At 56.2% G+C, this 21,416-nt stretch overlaps 1 protein-coding gene across 1 annotated transcript in view; it reads left to right on the top strand.

Annotated features, from left to right (window-relative positions):
• The window catches only part of GALNT2 (polypeptide N-acetylgalactosaminyltransferase 2), a 180,204-nt gene extending 164,288 nt beyond the window's left edge, over positions 1-15,916 (top strand). Inside the window, exons 12-16 of the mRNA XM_059397251.1 lie at positions 1,070-1,162; positions 1,498-1,581; positions 3,590-3,716; positions 9,487-9,606; positions 13,267-15,916. Coding sequence (XP_059253234.1) covers positions 1,070-1,162; positions 1,498-1,581; positions 3,590-3,716; positions 9,487-9,606; positions 13,267-13,422 — 580 coding nt within the window. The 3' untranslated portion in view covers positions 13,423-15,916. The remainder of the gene's footprint in view (positions 1-1,069; positions 1,163-1,497; positions 1,582-3,589; positions 3,717-9,486; positions 9,607-13,266) is intronic.
• The last annotated feature ends 5,500 nt before the right edge of the window (positions 15,917-21,416 follow it).

Raw genomic sequence — 21,416 nt, 5'->3', positions numbered from 1 at the left:
GCCCCTTTCGCCACACACCAAGAGGACTGTCGGGCATCTCATAGGTACCGAAGAAACGTTTGAATGAATGAACTGAACCCAGCATCGAGCAGGGCACGGCGCTAACTCATTGAGGCTACGTACGGGTCTTTCTCTAGTAACTGGACAGAAAGATGGTGCTTCGCATTAAGAATTAAGAAATGACTTAATTACTTAATGACTTAGGAGATTAAGAACCACTATGTAAGCAGAATTCACAAAAGCCATTGTAGCCATCAGGGCTAAAAGGGACCTCCGAGATGCATGGGTGCAGTCCTTTCGTCTTACCCACGAGCGGTCCAGGTCCTTGCACACCGGCCCTGTATGCCAACGTAGCTTGTTCCAGTGGCCTTAACTGATCACGCGTCATGGTTTTGAGCTGTAAGGAGGTGCGGTTCTGAGATTTAAGCATATGGTGTTCTTGACTGTTCCATCTGGGTCCCTCTAGCATGGTGTAGTGGGCGGGAGCCCCGGATGTGGGGCTGCAAGCTTTTCTCCCCTTCCCAATCACCTGTCCTTGTCCAAACCAAACACTCTTTCAGCTCAGGTCTGCAGGGGGAAAAGTCTTTTTAATAGTACTTACCTATTTTTACCTTTTCCCCAGAGCTGTCTAGTCACGTTGCAGCCATGATGAGGAGGGCTGCAGAGGCCAAGGATTCCTTGGCTGTCCTCCCCTGTGCCAACCGCCCATGCGTACATGATGCAGGTTACCGTGGTGATGCCCTGTATCCTTCTTGCTGGTCCAGCCTGAGTCTTTTCCTCCCAGGACCTGCCTGTGCTGCAGGTCTAACTGCCTTTTGCTCTTTGACAATCTGTTTCTGTAAAAGACGAGAAGGCGAATTCCGTTTGCTCAGTAAGCACCCGCTGACTGCCCACTACCCACCAGTCTGGGTGCTGAGCGGGGACAGCCTGCTCTCTGCGTCCGTGCCACCGCTGCCTGCCCACCTCGGGGGCCCTTCCCAAGTAGCCCTCAAAGCAGACAAGTGCACACAGAGTGACGCTGACGGAAAGAAGGCAAATCCCAGCTCAAGAATCCTTATTTTGTTTCTAGAAACACCCGCCGGGCAGCAGAGGTCTGGATGGACGAATACAAAAATTTCTATTACGCAGCAGTGCCTTCCGCCAGAAACGTTCCTTATGGAAAGTGAGTGTCACTTGAGCCTCTCCTGCCACTTTGCTCGGGATCCTGGCGGGGGGTGGGGGAGCCTGTGCTCAGCCCACACCCCACGAACCATCCTGCTGCCTGAGGTGAGAACCATCGCCCAGGCTTCAGAGCAGGGGCCTCTGCTCAAGGCTGGGCAAGGGCCCAAGGCAGGAGGCATGTGGGAGGTGGGCCAGGGCCGTGGGGACAGGAGCATGGATGGTCCAAGCTCCACTGTCTGCCTCTGTCCTCTTCCCCTCAGCAGCTTTCCAGATATGATGTAAGGAGATTGTCCGTTCTCGAAATTGGTGAAGGAATCTTGTTTCCCTCTTTTCCAGTATTCAGAGCCGACTGGAGCTCAGGAAGAAACTTAGCTGCAAGACTTTCAAGTGGTACCTGGAAAACGTCTACCCGGAGCTAAGGTAAGTAAACTGCGGGGGGTCGGGGCCTTGCTCTGCGAGGGCTTAGGAGCCATGAATGTCAGAGGCAGGAGGCCCTGAGAGGTGACCAAGTTAAGCTTGTGGCCCTGGTGAGAGGCCAGGAGCTGGGGCTTCCAGCAAGAGCTGTGTGTCCTCACCCCGCAGCTGTCCCTAAGCACTGCTGAGAAGTGCTCCCCGAATGGTGGCCTCCTGCTGGGTGACCTTCCTGTTCTCCAGAGGCGGAAACAGTCCCAGGTGGCACCTCGTTTAGCTCACGCCCTATTGGCTAGAGGACAAGGGCTGTTGTCTCACCCTCTCTGTAAGTGGCCCAAGGGGCAGTGCCCAGCCCCCCCACCCCGGCTCCAGGCCCTCCCTGTGCAGCAGGTGCCTCTGCCCGGCCTCCCTGCGCTGGAGCCGCGCGCAGCGCTGACACGCAGAGACCAGAGAATGAATCCGCTCCATGCCCCTCTACCACCCTCCCGCTTCGCTCCTGCTGCCCGGATGCCGGTGCCCATCCTGTGGTCCTGTGAACAGAGGGCAGTACCCAGCAGAGCCTGGAGACCAGACCCCTGCCTCCAGGCTGCGTCGGGCACTAACACCGGGCCCCGCTTCCCTCCGGGAGACTTCCTGGTGGCAGAAGTGCTCTTCTGTGGCTTCTGTCTACACCCGCTGCTTCCTCTTGGGCTAATGGCCGCTCCGCTCCCTTGGGGAGCCCTTGAGACCCTCCTCAGAGGCCTGCAGGTCTGCGGGTTTCGGGACCCATCCGAACGTCATCCTCGTAAAGGGATTGCCAGACGGGTTTTGCTTTAACGTGGCACATTCCTCCTTTCCCAGCGATGGCGTTGCTCCCACGCAGGGGCAGCTGGAGTCACCACCGTTATCCTTCAGGCTAACGGCTCCTTCAGAGCCCTTTGTCCCCAAGGTTTGTTTGAGCGTTCCCTAACGCAGCTGTGCCTCCCAGCTGCTCTTCACAGCCATCCAGCTGTCCCCCAGCAGTGGGGACAGCAGGCCTCCTCCTCCCTTGGGCCCTGTCTGTGTCAGGCGGCTTGCTCTGAGGCCCGAGAGCAGACTTGGTCACCCGCGGGCAGCCGCTGCTCATTGTCTCTCGCCCAGCCCGCGCGGCACTTCCCACTATGGCCTGCAGCCCCGTCATGGGGACCACTGTGCTTTTGCCGTCATGGTCATCTGTAATGTGGTGGGTAGTGCTACCAGCCAGAGTGAGTGCAGCTTCGCATACCCCTGCTGTGGGGTGCTGGGGGCCTGTGCCACTTGTCTAGAACACTGAGTCCCACACTGGCAGGGGATGCTGACACCCCCATCCGTGCCCGGCAGGGGAGACACCGACCTGACATTCATGTGTGTTTGTAGCGCACACTGCTACTCACTGGGCGCCCCCCAACCCCGTGCCCTGGGCCCTGGGCTCCACGTGCTTGCAGTGAAACGTGTTCCGTGATACTTGGAACAGATCTGCTTCACAGTTGCTGTGCAGTAGGGTCCGCGGTTTGGGAGGACAGCGAGAGATGGCACAGCAGGTGTGGGGCCCAGGCCGAGCACAGCCCCGGGTGGAATCCTGAGGCATGTGGCCCCGCCCACACGTGCCAGTTCTGTCGGTGGCTGGCTGCCAGACACAGCCACGCGGGTTCTCCCCTCTGCCAGAAAAAGGTCAGATCCCAAGTCTGCCGGAAAGCCCAGGGCCGTGGGGTCTCACCTCATGAATTACTTTTCTGAAGAACTTCCAACAGGCTGACAGTGAGGAGTGGAGGAGCTTTTCCTTTCCAGAAACGTTTTCCTGGTACGGAAAGAATGCTTCTCCAGCTTGAAGTCTTCACTCCGGGTTAGAAATCCAGGGCATTCGAGAAATGCTGCCCTGCTGACACAGCCCGCCTGTGGGAGGGGTCCCTCTCCTCTCAGGGTTCCTGCTGCCAGAGACGGACTCGCCGAGTAAGGGGGTGCACGGTGGGAGTTGGGGGACCTGTGGAATTAAGCAGATGGTTCTCCTCTTGCTTTCCAGGGTCCCTGACCACCAGGATATAGCTTTTGGGGCCTTGCAGCAGGGAACCAACTGCCTGGACACTTTAGGACATTTTGCGGATGGTGTCGTTGGAGTCTACGAGTGTCACAATGCAGGGGGGAACCAGGTATGTGTGGGGGGTGGGCTGCAGCCCCTGCAGGGGCAGGCCCCGAGCTTGCAAGTCCCTGCTGCTGCTTCTCCTGTGACCCATGGTGTCTAAGGTAGCCTGCGGCCCCGGCTGGTCACCCACAGGCAGGCAGCCCCAGGCTCGGGGTGGGATGTGCCAGATCTTGAGCGATGCGTGGAGCCTGCCATCGGCTCGGGCCGGCCTCTGCACCACAGCAAGGGACACTGCGGTCACCACCGACATCCAGCATCTCTCATCAAGGCAGGCCTGCAGGGCTGGTGGCCTTCCTCCTCTTCCTCCTCATCTTGCCACCACCTCTGTCATCCCTGTGGCATGTGCTTGTGCCCAGAGCACCTGTTCTGTGTCCCCATCTGTGTCTGGTGTCCAACTAGCTCATAAACACCTGCTCAGGCCCCAGTTTTAATAGGCACGGACCCTGCAGCTGCCGCCAGAGTCATTATCGGCCCCTGCCTATTAGATAACACAGGCTTAGGTAGAGAATATTAACAATTACTAGCTTCAGTCTGACACACACACACAGCTTGTCCTGGATGCATAAAGCCCCACACCTTCTTGTCCTCACTGAAAATAAAACAGAGAAGTAAAGGCCTGTTGGGCCTAACATGGCCTATATGTTCCAGAAGACAATGTTCTAGAATAGCAGTTTTCCCTTAAAAAAAGATAGGTATTTGGTAAAATGTGGGCTTTGCACCCAGAAGAGTCTCTGGGTCATGCTAGGTATTCTTATTTCCTTGAGAATGTGCCAAGCTCTCTGAGGACCTACAGTTTAAATGGGGCCATTGGGGGATGGGGGATTAACTAAGTGTTTCCCAGATTTACTGATCACAAAACCTCCTTTAAATAGAACTCTCTTTAAGAGAGGGCACCTGCTTTTACATAAAGTTGGTTGTTCCTAATCCCCCCAGGGAGTATCTGGGTGGACTGCGACCCCCAGATGTTTCATCCCCTCTCTTCACTTGGTGATGTCATCTTAACAGTTGTTTGGACCGGTCTGGACATCCTCAGTTAGACAAGGGAGGTGGAGGCGGCTTCAGGTGGCGGCCAGGGCTGGCCCAGCGCAGACATGCCACTCCCGGGCTCCCAGGGTCTCACCTCTGTCCTCAGAGCCTGGCCTCTCGGTCCCGCAAGTGCTCCCCGGGGACAGGCTGTGAGCTTGGAGTGAGCCCCCAACCAGCCTCGGGGTGCAGCCTGGTTTGTGGATTTTGAGTATTTCAAAATGTTAGGAGGTATTAGGAGTCGGCCAGAAGGAAAAGGTCTAAGTAGGAAAGAAGTAGAGTAGGAGAGAAGACTCGAGTCAGGCCAGGTTTGTTGGGTGGGGATAGGAGGGACAGAGGACGCCGTGCCTGCCAAGAGTGTCTCTGCGTGTCCTTGTCAGGCCTTCTGTCTGAAACTCACCGTGGGTGCTCACTTCGGCAGCGCATATACTAAAATTGAAACACTGTGGTTCCGCTTTCTGCTGGGGACCACGTGGCTTGGGGTCCCACCGATGCGCACGGCAGTGGCACATGGCGCAGGTCTGCCTGCAGGAAGCCATGCAGGGACGCAGCGCAAGGAGGACTGGGGCTTTGGTGTGAGGCGGAGGCTGAGGGCGCCGGGAGACGTGGGGTTTTATCTGTCTCGGGCCAAGCCGGAATGAAAATACAAGCCGAAGTGCTGCCTTCCAAAAAGGGAAGCTTTGGATGGCCTGGAACACAGTGGATCCAATGAGTCTCCGGAAGCAGGGCCGTGCTCCTGGGCCTGCTAAGCCCTGGGGCGCTTCTGGTCTTCGTGGCCGAAATTCAGAATTTGGCTAATGCACCGGTCTGTGGGTCAGGATTCAGAGGCGGCGCGGCCCCACGTTACCTGCCGTCTCCATTGTTAGACTTGTTCCTGTCCCAGGCTGGCCTCACCCTGCCCCCGGTTAGTCACCGGGGTTTCCCCTCGGTCACGTGTGCAACGTTCTGATGATTCAGTGACCATTACGGGGTCCTCCCTTACAGCAGCTCTGACCAGTGCTGACTCCATGCATTTGGAAGGTATGTACGGTGGCCGATAGGGATTTCCCGCTGCCCCCACCCTGCCCTCCCCAGGCACCAGCTTCGGTCCTGGGTGCCGTGTGTGGCTCTTGCCCATGTTGCACGGCCTCGGGGATGGATGGTACCTTTTACCCCGTGGCTGGTCACAAAAGCTTCCGTGGTCTGCGTGGTCGCCCCCACCTGTGATGACTGGTGGCCGTGGCTCTGGATCCCCAGATCCTGCCTCCAGGCTGGTCTCTGAGCCCACGAGCCCCGCTCTGCAAGCCCATGGGGAGGCCGATCAGCCTGGCCTGCCGGGCACATGGCTCCCTCAGGCCCGTCCCCTGCGCGGTTTTGCATAGCTCCCCCTTTTTTTCTCACAGCTGTCCTGGTTATAGTCCCCTTGTTCGTAGGCACAGGAGTTGATTGATGATGAGCTGCCCTCAGGGTGCCGTGTGTGGGGGAGGAGGAGATTGGGATGGTGCAGGAGGCCACCCGGAGCTCCCGGCTGTGTGCTGGGCTGTGTGCGGGGCTGACGGTGCTGGGCCATGGCCACGCCCAGACTTGGGCTGTCCCAGTGCTGTGCCTGGGGCTGCCAGGGAGAGCAAACAGTATGGCCTGTGCAGAGCATTCCGTTCCCTCTTTTTTTGCCTTTTGCCCTTGTGAGACCCTGGCTGTTCTCACACTGGGCCGGAGGAGCTTTCCCTCCCCACAGCAGATGTCTGCGGAGTCCTCGCTGGGCCAGCTGTGGGGCGCTCGGGGACCCTGGACGGGAGCACCCAGTCTTGCCTGTCCAGGGAGCAGGTTTCTACCATCTCAGCCTGCTTCCTGTGGGTTTGTGCTGGAATCACCCCGAGAGCTTTCCGGAAATTCTGATGTCAGGTCCCCCATCCAGAGAGCCTGATTTTATCGGCCTGAAGTCCCAGAGCATTGGGGTTTGTGAAATCTCCCCAGGCAGGTGATTCTGAACAAGCCACTGCACCATGAGGGTTTTCTAGCGGAGGCCACACCAGTGGGCGACGGGTTTCTCCCACACCCTGGGGGCCCACGTTCCTCCGTGGACCAGCCTGTGGCCTAGAGAGCAGCCTAGACCAGCCCCAGCAGCCTTGCCCGGTCTGCTGAGAATGTCCTCCATCTGCAACACCCGGTGAGGTTCTCACGGACCGCGTGTGGCCGCAGAGCACTCAGAATGCAGCCGGTGTGACAGAGGAGGTCAGGTGTTCAGCCAAGGTGGGTGGTGGCCACCACATCGGGCAGCGAGGATCCGAGGCAGCAGGAGGCCTGGGCTCAGGCGTGCTGCTCACGGGTGTGCCGACGCGTGACCCTCCCATGAGGAGGCCCGTCCGTACCGATGGAAAGCAATGTTGTTTGAGTGCTGGGCCGCCTGGGTGAGAAATGAGAGGGTAAGTGGCGTTTCCTAACTGTAGACACCGTCCTTCTTATCTGGTTTCTGGCGGAGCCTCAGCAGACACCCAGGAAACGGGGAAATTAATGGCCGTGCTTTTTTAAGAGTGGCAGCTCAAAAAAGCAATTCTTAAATATTTATGAACTTTATTTTACAAATTCAGATCATTGAAATGCAACAGAAGAACAAAGTGGCAGCCAGCTCTGTTGTTTGCACAGCTGAATTAGTTTTCCTGGAATTCAGTGTAAAGTCTGCTGTAAAATAATTAAACACACAATAGCAAGGAGGTTGTAGAAACATTTGTACGTGAGCTTTCCCTGAGTATCTGCAACCCTTCCAGTGTCTTTTAGACATCTGCTTCCAAGAAGCATCTAGAAGCTTACCCACGAGTGGGGGCGGGTTCGTTCCGGTACTTCACGCGAGCCGCGCTGGAGGCACGATGCGTATCTCAGTGACTGAAAGGTGGGGTGCGCGTGCTCCTTCCTGGGGGGCATCGAATGCCACCCTGGGATACAGGTGACTCTTGAGTGCCCGTTGGGACCTCGGAGGCACTGGCTGTGGGGGGTACAGCCTGACGGTAAGTTGGAATCAACCCTCAAGGGCGGCGTGGGGCCCTTCCCAGAGAATGCTCTGCAGAGCTCACTGCCAGGGACCGATGGGGACAGATGCGACAGGGCTTCATGCTCTCCAGTCTGAGAGAGGCTGAGGAAAACAGTGAGAGCAGGTTCTTCCATGCTCAGCCTTCCAGGGCCTCGGAGAGCCTATGTTTGACTTCGCAGAAAGACACGTGGCCCAAACTCACTGTTCCCCAAACTTACTTGACCTGAGACAGACTTCTCACAGAATCCCTCCAGGAACACACTTTGCGAAACAGTCATTAAAAGGTGAGAACAGTGAAGCCAAAGAAAAGGAGGCAGCCCGGTCCCAGTCTGCCTCCCTGCTAGGAGAGGAGGAAGCTGCCAACAGCCCAGGGGGCTTCTCCGGAGCCCAGACTGGCGGCCTGTCTCGGGCAGATCATCTGTTCCAAGGTGACTGGGGCACTGAACAGTGAGGCTCCTTTAAAAGGTAATTTATTCCCTCCCTTACCTCTGTCCCCTGAGAACAGAAAAAAGAAAGAAAAATAATTTCTCTGTTGCATTTAATTATCCGTGTACATTATCCGTGGGTGAGCCTTTCTCCCCGCTGGAGAGCCAGCCCCGGGAGGTCAGGGCCTTGCCTGACTGTTCACGGCCGTGGGTCAGGCCCTGGGAGGGCACCTGAGGCATCTCGGGACACCGTGGACCGTCACAGGAAGGATGGCTGAGTCGTAGCAGCTTTCCTGGGCAGAGAGCAGAAAGACATACGCTGGTAGGGAGTGTGTCCCGGTGGAACTCTGGGTTGGAAGTTGCCTGGCTGCTTCTGGGTCCTGAAGGCTCACTTGGGAATTGACCCATTTGAAAGGGTCGGGTCCTAGAGTGGAGGTTGGAAGCTGTCTCCTCCTGTCCCACCCGTGGCCCCTCCGAGAACCTTCTGCCTGGGGCCTCGTGCTTCCTCACCCATCTTCTCCATGTTCCCCCGTCCTGTCCTTTTAGAGTGTCCTATAAGTGGTCGTGCTCTCAGCCCTTAGTGTGTGTGTGTGTGTGTGTTGTAAAAATCATAAGCAAGTTATTTTAGCACTCTCTGGCTCAGTTTTCCATCTCTGAGATGGGGTAATAACAGTTTCTCATGGGGCGTAGTGTGGGCGCCTGGTGTTGGCACGAGGTATGTGTGTGTAAATACCCACATCCGTCCCTAGGGAGCTCAGGCCTTAGGGAGTGTCAGCAAACCAGCTCACTGCGCAGTGAGGCCGCATGCTGCGTATTTCGCTACACGCTCCATGTGTAATTTCCATCTTCACACATTACAATCCACATTCGTAAAGGCTGTTTCCAAGCCACACTGCAGGGGGGCAGAGTCTTTCCAAAATGATGCAGGCGGGAACATCGACCCTGACCTGTCCGCCTTGGGGGATCCACACGTGGGCCGCCGTGTTCCCAGCTCCCAGTCCATGGTAGAGCCCTGGGTGTGGCGCTCAGACACGCGCTCCGGGCTGAAACCGTTCATACCGTTTATCTTAGTTACTCGTGTTCTCCGAGCGCTTTTGCCACGTCAGTCGGTGAACTTGGCGCTGCCCTGGGCAGCCCCCCACTCCCACCCCCCAGCCCTGGCATGTCCAGGTGGAGACCTGCACTTCAGCAAGAAGTCACGTGTCGGCCCTGAGGCGGCTAGGGGGGCTCGGGATCTCTGCTCGGCGGCAGGACCCTGTCCCTCTCGAGCCCCGTCACTCCACCCTGTGCGTGGTGCGGCCCTGACCCCCTGCGCTGTGTTCCAGGAATGGGCCTTGACGAAGGAGAAGTCAGTGAAACACATGGACTTGTGCCTGACGGTGGTGGACCGGGCGCCGGGCTCTGTTGTAAAGCTGCAGGGCTGCCGAGAGAACGACACCAGACAGGTAGGGCGCCCCTGCCCCTCAGCCCAGCCTTCCCGCGTGCCCCCTGTGGCCTCGACCACCTGCTCCTTTGTCCCATCGGGCTGCCCTGTTGGACCTCGGCTCTGGTCGGCCGCCGTCTACCACCAAGCTAGGAAGCTCCTGGCTGGTGGCAGGTATCCATGAGCCCCGTGCCGGGCAAACGTGGGGTCGGAGTGCTCACGCTGCGTGCGGGATGTGCATGGTCCTGGGCAGCTCCGTGAGTGCCCTCATCCCGGGGTATGTCTCTCCATAACTTATTTTCTCCAAAGATTCATTCACTTTTTTTAGAGAGAGAAAGAGAGCAGGGGGAGGGGCAGAGGCAGACGGAGACTGGCAAGCAGACTCCCTGCCCAGCGTGCAGCCCGACACGGGGCTCGATCCCGTGACCCCAAGATCATGATCCAAGCCGAAATCAAAGAGTCGGAGGTCCAGCTGGCCGCCCCCTTCCACAGCTTCTTGATTGATCTGCTTCTGTCTGTGCCTCACCCTCCAGCGAAACTGAGGGGAAGGGGCCACATTTGTGAGTTCTGCTCCTACGAGGGTCTGGAAGCACCTTCACTAGGTAGGGACCTCAGCACCTCCAGGTCAGTTCCTCCTCCCCGCTGTGCAGGTAAGCGGAGCCGCTAGTCCCTTCTCCAGTCCTTCTTTGTAGCAGCCCCTCGTACGTGCGTGTCCTGAGAGTGTGTGTCTGGTGGTGCTGGCGAACACGGGAGAGAGGCGGGTGGCAATGCGTGAGCTGGTCTGAGTGCTGGCCATGACCACGGGAAGCCCACCGCGTTCTGCCTCCTCACATCCCTGGCGAGTGGAGGCGCAGACCTCAGGCCCAGGAGCAGGGAGGCCCTGCCGGCTCATGGCTTCTCCACAGAAGCAGAAGCACAGGGGGCCACGCAGGTGTGCGGCCTTGGGGGGTGGGAGAGACTACGGCAGGTGGGGACCTCGGCCCAGACGCAAAACCCGCCGAGAAGTTAGCACAGCACTGACCTACAGATAAGTACAGATAAGTACTAGAAGAGAAAGCAAGCTTCATCACCGTGTCACCGAAGGAAGGTGTTTTCATTCTGATTCACTCCCTGTACTGATGAACCCACGGCCCCGAAGAAAAGACCTAGCGACACACCTCTCTCGTCAGCCACCAGTCGGCTGTTGCTTATTTCTGGTGACGTTCTCGTTCTTTCCACTCTACCGGGTATTTCAAAGAAAAATTGCCTGTTCTTATTTATTCATTAAATTTTCTGCTTTTTAAATTTGCAAAAATGCTAAACGAGGAAGTTCAAGTGGGTGAGACCTCATACACATACACACACTCTCTCTTTCCCAAGTGTCTGCGGATTTATACCTTCCGACATGCCACCGTGGGGAGCACTGGCTTGTCTCTGTATGGTCCCTTTTTATGGAATACATAGATGTAGAGAAATGGAGGCACAGAGCCAACCACAGCCCGGAGCCTGAGTGGGCTTCTTGTCCGAGACATTTTACCAAAGGAGAGGTGGGACCCACGGAGTCAGCATCTCTCCGATGTCACCTGGGAGGACGCAGGCCGCGACCAGGTCCCTGGCTTCAGGGAAGTACTTGCATCTGTCCATCCCTGGCGTGGTTGTGGGGTCTGTCCCCGGCTCTGTGGAACTCCAGCCTGGCTTCTGATGGACGCTTGAACCCCTAGAGGAGTTCATTCAGTAGGAGCTCACCTCATTTCCAGAGCGGACAGGTGTTCCTGGTGCGATCCCGGTTCTTGGGAAGCATAGGGTGCCACGGAGAGGCTCCCACCAGGGGAAGGGAGTGTCCTGCAGGCAGCTCCTCTGACCCTGAGACCTCACCAGGTGCGGAGCCCTGTGGTCCTGTTCCAGCAGAGCCTTAAGGGCCCAGAAATCCGACCCCTGATTAGAGACAGAGCTGGAGTTGGATTATTTTTTTTAAAGACCTTCCATTTAGCTGAGGCTTTGACACCTGACAGGCAGAGCCGCTCCAGAGAAGGGAATCAGATTCCATTCATTCCATATTCTTTGTCAAGCCTGATTCCTGGCCACTCAGAGCAGCACAGGGCTGTCTGCACCACAGACACACTTTACGTGACAACAGCAGAAGCCCGAGTGAGGACTGACTGACAGCCAGGGAGCCAGAAAGGAGGGATGACGGGCAGGCAGCCGTGACCTCCCTGTGCTCAGCTGATTGCCCTGAATTTCACTGTTGGCAGAAGCTCTGGGTTTGCAGTGGCCTGAGTGAGTATCACAGGGCCCCCGTGAGAACATCCCAGCATCCTGTTCTCGCGCAGAAGGCCGGTTCTCGGGGTGCCGGGTTCCTCTCTGCCTGCTCTGCCTCCTTGCCCCCATCCACTTGCCCTCTGAGAGGAGGCCCCTCAGCTAATTTTATCTCAAAGCCGCACCTTCTTGCCAGCTGGACTGTTTGGTTTCCGGGCACGTGTGTGTGTTCGTGTTGTGTGTGCATTTGCTGAATCGGGAAGGGGAGGCAAGAGGAGGTGAATTCAATTCCGTGGTGTCAAAAGGATTTGCAGAAATACTTATGGAAAGGAGCTTGAGTGCACACAGTGTAAAAAATTAATTAGAATCACAGACTCTATTAATGAAAGGAGAGCTTTGGGGAGAAAAAAGTGTGATCTTTTTTTTTTTCGTTTAAAGAACAAATAGACTTTTACATGGGGTAAACAGCAGGGGGGGGCTTAGACTTCATTTAGGCAAGGCTGTGGGCTTTGTTTTCTTTCTTGTTTGGTTGGCGGATCGGTTGGTGAATTGGTGAGTTGGTTGACTGAGTGTGGTTAGCTGGTCAGTTGAGGGTGGGTTGGTTGTTGGGGTTGATCTTGGTTGTGGGGAGGGCATACACGTTCGGATAAGGAGATGTCAGGCCCTGTGCTCACAGGAGTTGCATTTGGAACTCAGCAAATATTGCTCGGTCCCTGCCGTGCAGCGTGCCGGGGGCCCCGGAGTGGCTGAGACAGGTTTCTCAGACCCACCAAGGAGCTCACAGACTCGCAGAGAGAACAGACAGTATAGAAACGGGTTCCTCAACATGGTAATTCTGTCCACTCAGGCATCTCTTTCCCTCTCGGCTGGCTGACACTGTTCCCCTGGTTTAATTGAGCCCGAGACCCTAAGTGGGAGTGTGGAAGTGCTGCCAGGTGACAGCCTCCAAGCGGGGCTGCCTTCCAGGAGCCAGGGGCGGGATCGGGGTCCTCTTTGAGCTGACTCAGCTTCCTAGGGCTCCTCTGGAGGCAAAATAGCATCAGATGAGGCCTTCTTGTGGATGAATGCACATCTCCCCAGGAGGCACTCTAGCTCCAGTTCTCGGGTTACTGACCGAGGATGGGCAGGTGCCCAGAGTGCTGGAGCTTGGATGAGGGGTGGGGCAGGACACTCAGGCCCTGGCAGGCACAGAGTGGAGGTTTGGAGTTGCGAGCCCGGCAGAGAGCACAGGTTTGTTTCCCGGATGCTCAGCCGGCCCCGGGGCTGCTTGGTCTTGGCGCAGTGGCTAACTCCTCTGTTGTGATCCAAGATCCGCCCCCCACCACCAAAAAAGAAAAAAAGGCTTGGCGTTTTTGCTCTTCATATAGTTAGGAGACCCTGCCCATGGGTCTGTCCCCTTCCGTCTTGTGTGCGCTATGACCGTAAGGCCCTCTCCTGTCTCCTGCAGAAATGGGAGCAGATCGAGGGCAACTCCAAGCTGCGGCACGTGGGCAGCAACCTGTGCCTGGACAGCCGCGCGGCCAAGAGCGGGGGCCTGAGCGTGGAGGTGTGCGGCCCCGCCCTGTCTCAGCAGTGGAAGTTCACGCTCAACCTGCAGCAGTAGGAGAGCCCGCCAGGCGGCCCCCACCGGGCCCCCACACCGGCCGGCTGAGTTTGGAGATCCTGTTTTCGATTATGTTTCTTGAACTTTCTGCGAAACTATATACCTCAGTATTCCATCATGGTCGGAACGTCAGAGAACGTGTGCGAGGCACGGGGCCTGGGTGGACGCCGAAGAGGCTGGGAAAGAGACCCGCTCTCCTCGTCCCATGGGAGGCAGCTGGGCCCCCTTTCGGAGGCCGCCCCCTCCCTCTGCCCACAGCGACCCCCCAGGGACGGCCGAGGCGCGGGCCCCAGCGCGGCACAGGGAGAGCAGAAGGGGCATCGCTGCTGTGTCACCGTGAGGAACACTCTGGAAATCTCCATTTTTGATCCCATCGAAATCATGTCTGGTTTCTGCAACGGTGACCCGAGTCATTTTGCAGGATTACGTCATACGTCCCTGTCCCCACTTCTCTGTTCCCGCTGTCTTCCCAGCACAGACCCCCCTCTTCCACATGATGTACTTGCTCTATTTGAATAGGAACTTTCTACGGTGGGACAGTAAGTATAAATATATATAAAAGAAAGAATGTACGGTCAGTTCCCTATGGTTTCTATAGGTCGTCCTCATCTTGTAAATTCCCCACAAAGCAGTTAGTTCACAGCCGTAAGGAAGAGGGACGGGACCCTTTGGGGGCGGGGAGAAGGTGGCCTCCAGCGCCTCCCCCACCCCGGAGCCCCACCAGTGAGCAGGTGCTACAGGGGCCACGGGGGGCTTCCCTGCCACTGACTGGGCCCCAGGAGGCTGGGGTGCTGGGGGCCCCTCCACTGGCTCAGCTTACAAGCCACTGCTCGGTATTGGAACCTACTTTCTGTGCCCTTGGTATCTGGAAACCAGGATGGGTTATTTTTTTTGACAAACATTACTTTGGGTCTTTTTAATTTTTTTTTTTTCTCTTAGGAAACAACAAAAAAATAAAACCAAACCCAGGCTCCCAGCTCCCAGTAGGCGACCATAGGAAGCTGTCCTGGGCTGTCATGGGGCGAACTGTGTGTGTCCCAGGAGCTGGTCCCTGGGCTCTGGAATCTGGCCTGCTCACGGGGTCCCTCCCTGGCCCAGGGGCCTGCTTTTGGTCATGGAGGATTCTGGGAACAGAGCAGGAGGCTTGTGTGTTAGGAAGCAGATGTCAGTATAAATCACAAGCCTGTTAGGAACTAAAAGTCATGACAGGAAGAGATGCCCAGGAATGTCCCTACAGCAACCTCCCTTGCCTTTGCGGTGGCCCCACGGTGACAGGGCAGTCCAGGCCTCCCACGGAGGGGCCCCGCCCTCCCTCCTTCTCCCCTTCCACATGTGCGCCCAGTCTCAGAGAGGCTGGCCACCCCGCGTGGTGGGAAGTGTGTCAGAAATGCACCTCCTTGGGCCCCGAGGGGAGGGCCCGGGAGGTCACAGAGTGAGAAATGGCCCAGAAGATTCTGCTGGGCTGATAGTCTGCAAAGTGCCACTCTCTTCCCTGCCTGTTTCCTGTTTCCAAAAGGGAGCGCTACTGTTTTTTCTTCCTTCACTGAAAAAGGCCCATGTGTGTTTGCTATGGGTCACCAGGATCAGGCGTGGAGGTGTGGCTGGGGGACTGTCCTGCCTTCCTTTTGGCCTCTGCCCAGTAGGCAGACATACGCTCAGTGGACAGGGAGGCCGTGGCTGGGTTACCGCTGCACACCCTGTCTCAGAGACCGGTCTTGACTACGGGGAGGCCTCGGAGAGAGGGCTGGGTACCTGTGCAAGGCTGTTGAGTGCAGGTGGGGCAGGAGGCAGTCTCAGCCCGGGCACCTGGGTCCTCCTCTCAGACCCTGTCCCCTGTGAGCCACGGCCCATGTTCACCAGAAATATACCCCATGGCCAGCAAACACATTTGGCTTGGATGTGCAACAAATTCGAGTCGGGTCCTTGACGCGTCCTTTCCTCGCACACCCCCACCCCACCCAGGACCCTCATGGCGCCTGTCCCATCAGGACGGGCCCACCTGGCTCCTTCTGGGGTCTCTCCTCGACCCTGAGCTAGGGGTGCAGGGGAGTGGGTGCAGCAGTCTGGGACCCCGTGGGCCTTGTGAGCAGAGGTGCGGCTGGGCGGGTTTCCTGGAGGTGAGCTATGTTTACAAGACAACAGTGTGCCAAAGTGACTTCCTGTGGTTGCATATTTCTTAGTCAACGGGACGATCCCACCCTCGCACTCCGGTTTTTACAAGTACAGATTCTCTCTCCTAAGAGCCCTTTGAGCAAAGTGTGGCGAAGCTAGTTGTCCTCTCTGTGGTGGTCTTTCTTACGTCTTCATCAAAGCTAAAATGATGGTCTCTGTGAGTATGTTTTGCAAATTCAAAATATAGTTTGGTAATTTTTTTTCCAGTTGATTTTTAAAAAAGAACTGCTGTACAGAGCTTGTACTTTGTCCATTTTATAGATGGAAACCATCCTTGAAAATTGTTTAACTTAAATAAAGAGAAGATACTTTATAGATAACACTCTCTGGCAATGGCTGCAGTCATTCTTGGTGCGTTACGGGGGGAGGGAGGATGATTAGCATCTGGGGGTGTGGGGAGACGGTCTGTCTTCTCTGGGGCCCCCCACTCCATGACCATTTTTTTTTAAGATTTTGGGTTTTGGGGGGGTTGTTTTTTTTTTGACAGAGAGAGAGAGGACTGGCACACAAGAAGGGGCAGGCTTCCCACTGAGCAGGGAGCCCGATATGTGGCTCGATCCCAGAACCCTGGGATCACGACCTGAGCTAAAGGCAGACGCTTGACCAACTGAGCCACGCAAGTGCTCCTCCATGACCATTTCTTTTCACACTTTTAAAAAACATTCGCTGTTTACTGCTGGGCCCTCGTGGTGTTTATTCTTACTTGTAGTACCGTTTCTGTCTGTGGAGTATTCATGATGTGCCGGGCACGGAGCCAAGCCCTGGAATGCGTTCCTGCGTCTGCTCACAGTAACATGTATGCCAGTGCGACAGCCTGCCTTCCACAGCTGGCCCCAGAGGCTGCTGCCTGAAGCCCTTAACCTCCTCAAGGTCAAGGGCTCACCTGCTCAAGGTCACACCACTCCTGAGTGCTCACCTGGAGTCAGCCTGGGGTCCGCCCACCCAACTGGGCTGGAGGGAGGGGGCAAATATTTTCAGTGCTTTTATGGTATTTAAAATCCATACTTGTTTACCAGCTATGGGCCGCCCAGCTCCATCTGAGGCTGGCTGAGGTCCTTCCCCCTCATGCTCAGCCTTTTAAAATGCCTGCCCTTGGGGCTCCTGGGTGGCTCAGTGGGTTAAGTCTCTGCCTTCAGCTCAGGTCATGATCTCAGGGTCCTAGGATCGAGCCCCGCATCGGGCTCTCTGCTCAGCCAGAAGCCTGCTTCTTTCTCTCCCACTCCCCCTGCTTGTGTTCCCTCGCTCACTGTGCCTGCCAAATTAATTAATTAAATCTTTAAAAATAAATAAATTAATTAAAACTTGGTTCTCCTGACATCTGAGAAACCAAGAAAGCTCTATTGTGCAATGTCCCCCAGAGCACTTTAGGAGTGTGTGTTCGTGTGTGTGTGTGTGCGCGCGTGTTGGTGTGGTTCCTGCTTTGGCATCAGGAAAACGTTTATTCATTCACTATTTATTGAGAAACTCTGTGTGGTCCTGATCATCCTGAAGACCCAGGAGGGCAGGAAATATTCGACTCCAAGCAAGGGGACGGGGGCTCTGCAGGCTCCGAGTGGGGACTTTGTAGAGACATGACTGGGTAGTTGAGTCAGGTATGGGCTCCTGAATGCTCCAGAAAGAATTTCCACTGATGGGGGTGGGGGGGCGTGCTGCTCTATGAGCTCTAGCCTGGAGTGAACAGGATCCGATTTGCAACTTTTTTAACAACAAAGTGTGTAACCTGACCCAGCTGTTTGATTCTGCAGGCCACTCCACACTTTTAAAAAATATTCAGCCACAAAAATAAAATCTCTTGGGCGCCTGGGTGGCTCAGTTGGTTAAGCTACTGCCTTCAGCTCAGGTCATGATCCCAGGGTCCTGGGATCAAGTCCCACATCGGGCTCCCTGTTCCTTGGAGAGTCTGCTTCTCCCTCTGACTTTCTCCCCTCTCGTGCTCTCTCTCACTGTCTCTCTCTCAAATAAATAAATAAATTTTAAAAATTTAATAAATAAATAAATAATAAAATCTCTTCTCCTGCTCTTCTCTGCCTGTGGACCTACCTCAAAGAAAGTAAGAAAATTCTCTTCTTAGACTAATTTACTCTTATTCCTAACCAACTTACCAAAAATACGTTTCGGTATTTGATATTCTGTATTATGGGTGCTGCAAATGATACATATCGTTTCCAAAAACCTGTGGGATCGGAGGGTCCCAAAGCAGTGATGACCGATGGCCCAGCAGCCCCTGCCTAAGCCCCTGGGGACCCGCCGTGGGACAGGGCTGCAAAGTAGACGATGTGGGCCTACCCCCAGGTTCCACCCGCGGGGGAGCCAGACTCTGAACCAGACCTTGAATGCAGTGTTGAGACTAAAGACTGTCCCAGAAAGGCACAGGCCTCCTCGGTGCTGCGTGGACAACCGTCTGGGGGAGGGGGTCACCCCCCGGAGGCTGACACGTGAGACCTCGGTGTGGCCGATGTGGGCTCCCTGACTGACTTCCGGAAACGAGCTGTCCCGTTGCTCTTGAACTGGAGAAGAGTCCGCTGGAGCACTTGGAGTCGAGCGTGAGAAATCGCAATTACGTGCGGTTTAAATTAAAAGAGACATTTACTATCTGGTATAACAAGGAATCCGAAGGTGACAGGGTTCCAGGTCAACCCCGGGGCTCGCCATTGTCAGGAACAAAACGAACAGCTTTCTGCCTGACCAGCCCTGAGCCTGAGCCTCCCGCGCAGGCTCTTTGTCCTGGCTTTCTCCCCTTCCTTCCTTCTTTCCTCCTCACGCCCTCCTTCTCTCCTGTCTTCCTTTCTCCCTCCTCTTTTCCTTCTTTCTTTTGTCTCCTCAGAGAAGACACATCTTTCCCAGGGAGCACCCCTCCCTCCCAGACCTCTCAGGCCCCACAGCCCAGAACCCGGCACTCGGGTGCTTAGCCGACGGCCACCTGTCCTCTCCTGGGGCCTCGTCCTCGGTCACGGACATGGGTCCTGCTGGCAAGGACAGGGAGGGCTCGGCTACCCACTGGGCCACCACCGCACCCGCCACATTCGCCATCCCTGAGAGAATTCTGGAAGCAGCTGGCTGGGCCCGGGCAGCCCCATGGGTGCGGGATTCCTGTATCCTTGCTGAGCAGTGGCTTCCAGGTCTCCTGATGTCTGCTGGCAACGGGGGGTTTCTTCTGAGGTTTTCAAATGAGTGAAACACATGGCCTGGGATTACGGAGACGACTAATTAGACTGAGACACAATTATCAAAATATTTCTATAATATGTGCTTCTCAGTGCATTAAATAACAAGGCCTCACATCTAATAGCTACCGTAATTTCAAATTTGGGATGAGCATGAACAGCATTTTGAAAAATCTGCCATAATTAATGTAATATGAAAATACCTCTGATTTCTTTTTTTTTAATCTAAACTGGTGACAGAGTTCCCAGTTTTGTAATCACATGGAAGTTCGTGGAAATAAAGACATCATTTTTTTTCGCATCAGAGCTTCTGGACCCCCTGAATCCTAAGCACCTTCGCATGTATGACATCTGTGAGTGATGTCTGTGGTCTGGGACCCTCCCTCAGCTGGAGGGGCTCTGTCTCCTTGCTGCGACATCAGCTGGAAGTGGCCTGGGCGGTATAGCGAAGCGGAGGGGGAACCTGACGTTGACCTGGACCTGGGCTCCCGCCCTGATTCCAAAGGTCAAGTGGGAAGAGGCACCCCGTGAGCACAGACTTGCGTGAGCCGAGCGCTCTGAGACTCCTAGTCACTGACTTCGCATTTGAGAAATAACCGCTCGTCAGTGCCTTGGGCAGCGGGGTGGGCAAGGGGCCGAAGAGGGGCTGCTGCTCCTCAGAACATCCAAGACCCGGTTCAACCTCTGACACGCAGGCGATAAAGGGCTGGGATTTTCTGACCAACTTCTGTCCCTGTTGGAGCCACATGGGAAATTCAGGGAGCAGAAGACTGTCCAGTGAGCGAGGAACCAGAATAAAGATCTGGTCAAAGTGCCCCTGATAAGAGAGCGTTATTTCCCAACGGCTGCAGTCCAGGAACCCGTCACATCCAAGTCCGCCTCGCGTGGACTGCGGACTGCGGATCCAGACGCGCAGGGAGCACGCTGCCCACCTGCCTCCGTGGGCCCCTCCCCCACAGGCCTGCGGAGAGAGGGGGTGGGGAAGGAGCAGAGGGTAGCCTCCCTCCAGCACCACTGTTGGTGGCCACGCGGGATAGCAGTGCAAGGACAGGGAGGAAGGCTGGAGGAGAAGCGAGAAGCAGGAGGGCGTGCAACTCGCCAGACCCTGAAATAAATGCGCTGCCCTCCGAGTCACCTCTAGCCTTTACAGCCCACAGAGTGGTTGTTGCCCATTTCACCCTCAAGGAAACTGAGGCTCCCAGAAACCAAGCCATTTGTCCAGTTCGCTCGCGCAGCACGGGGTGAAGCACGGATCATGCCCTGTCCGTCCTCGTCCTCGCCCCGTGGGGGGTGCCGGGAGCTGTGAAGGGCACAGCCAGGGGTCAGAGGGTGGTTAGGGGGAGCCCGGAGCCCGGGTGCACGGCTGCAGCGGGGGCAGGCGGCGGACGGAGGGGGCTCGGGAGCAGGCAACTGGTGCTGGCGGGAAAGGCTGTCAATGGCCCCCCGAGGCCTGGCAGAGGAACGATTCCAGAAGGCTCAGGGGACTTTCAGTGAGTGAAAGGTGAGGCCCAGGGCATTGAGACATGATCCTTCCACTGATAAATGTGGTATTTCCACATTTAGCCGGGTCTGTGAAATGGGCACAGTTAGCTCACTTCACAGGGGAGTCATCAGGGAGCAGTGAGACGGAAGGGGAGCCTCCCTCCCCCTGCGGGCTTGTGGGCACGTGTGGGCCCCAGAGTGAAGGGGGCCTGGAACTGGGGAACCGAGGCCATCTGGGTTAGAGATCGAGTTCTACATGAAAGGTTACTGTGGGGGCGAGAAAGTGAGAGGTGTGAGGGCCGCCGTCACACGGCCCGAAAGTAGCACCACAGGCCTCCGAAGAGGGACAGCTAAGTGCCTTTCGATTTTTTTGTTAAAGTTTTTAATTATTTGAGAGAGAGAGAACACGTGCCCACGCACATGTGCACAGGAAGGAGGAGGAGGGGTGAGGGGAAAAGGAGAGCGGAGGTGAGGGGCAAAGGGAGAGGGAGAGAGAACCTCAAGCAAACTCCCTGCTGAGTGTGGAGCCCAAACTGGGGCTCCATTCCACAACCCCGAGATCATGACCTGAGCCGAAATCAAGAGTCGGGACGCTTAACCCACGGAGCCACCCAGGCACCCCAGATCTCTCAGTTCTAAGCGTTCCCCTCCCCACAGCCACCTGCCAGGAGCGAGGCAGGGTGAGAGTGTGGCCTCGTCTCTCCAGTGGGGACAATATTAAAGGGTTGGCAGGGAGGGGTGGGCAGGACACAGCCACAGAGTGCCGTCACTACGCCGTGTGGACCAGCTCTAGGAGGTGATAAGTGTTTAAGGCTCATTGTGGAGCCTCCGTTATGCCCCCCATCCCCAAGAAATGCATGCTGAGGTCCTGACTCCCAATCCCGCAGGATGTCACTATATTTGGAGAAAAGTTAAAACGGGCTCATTGCGGGGGGGGGGGGCTCTAATCCACTGTGACTCATGTCCTTATAAGAAGAGGACATGAGGGGGCACCTGGGTGGCTCAGTGGTTTAAGCCTCTGCCTTCAGCTCAGGTCCTGGTCTCAGGGTTCTGGGATCGAGTCCCTCATCGGGCTCTCTGCGCAGCAGAGCCTGCTTCCCTTACCCTCTCTCTCTCTCTCTCTGCCTGCCTTTCTGCCCACTTGTGATCTTTATCTGTCAAATAAATAAATAAAAA

The sequence above is a fragment of the Mustela nigripes genome, chromosome 4 (genome assembly GCF_022355385.1).
Source record: "Mustela nigripes isolate SB6536 chromosome 4, MUSNIG.SB6536, whole genome shotgun sequence".
NCBI lineage: Eukaryota > Metazoa > Chordata > Mammalia > Carnivora > Mustelidae > Mustela > Mustela nigripes.
The sequence above is the reverse complement of the archived record's forward strand: the minus strand, read 5'-3'. Positions and strand labels throughout refer to the sequence as shown.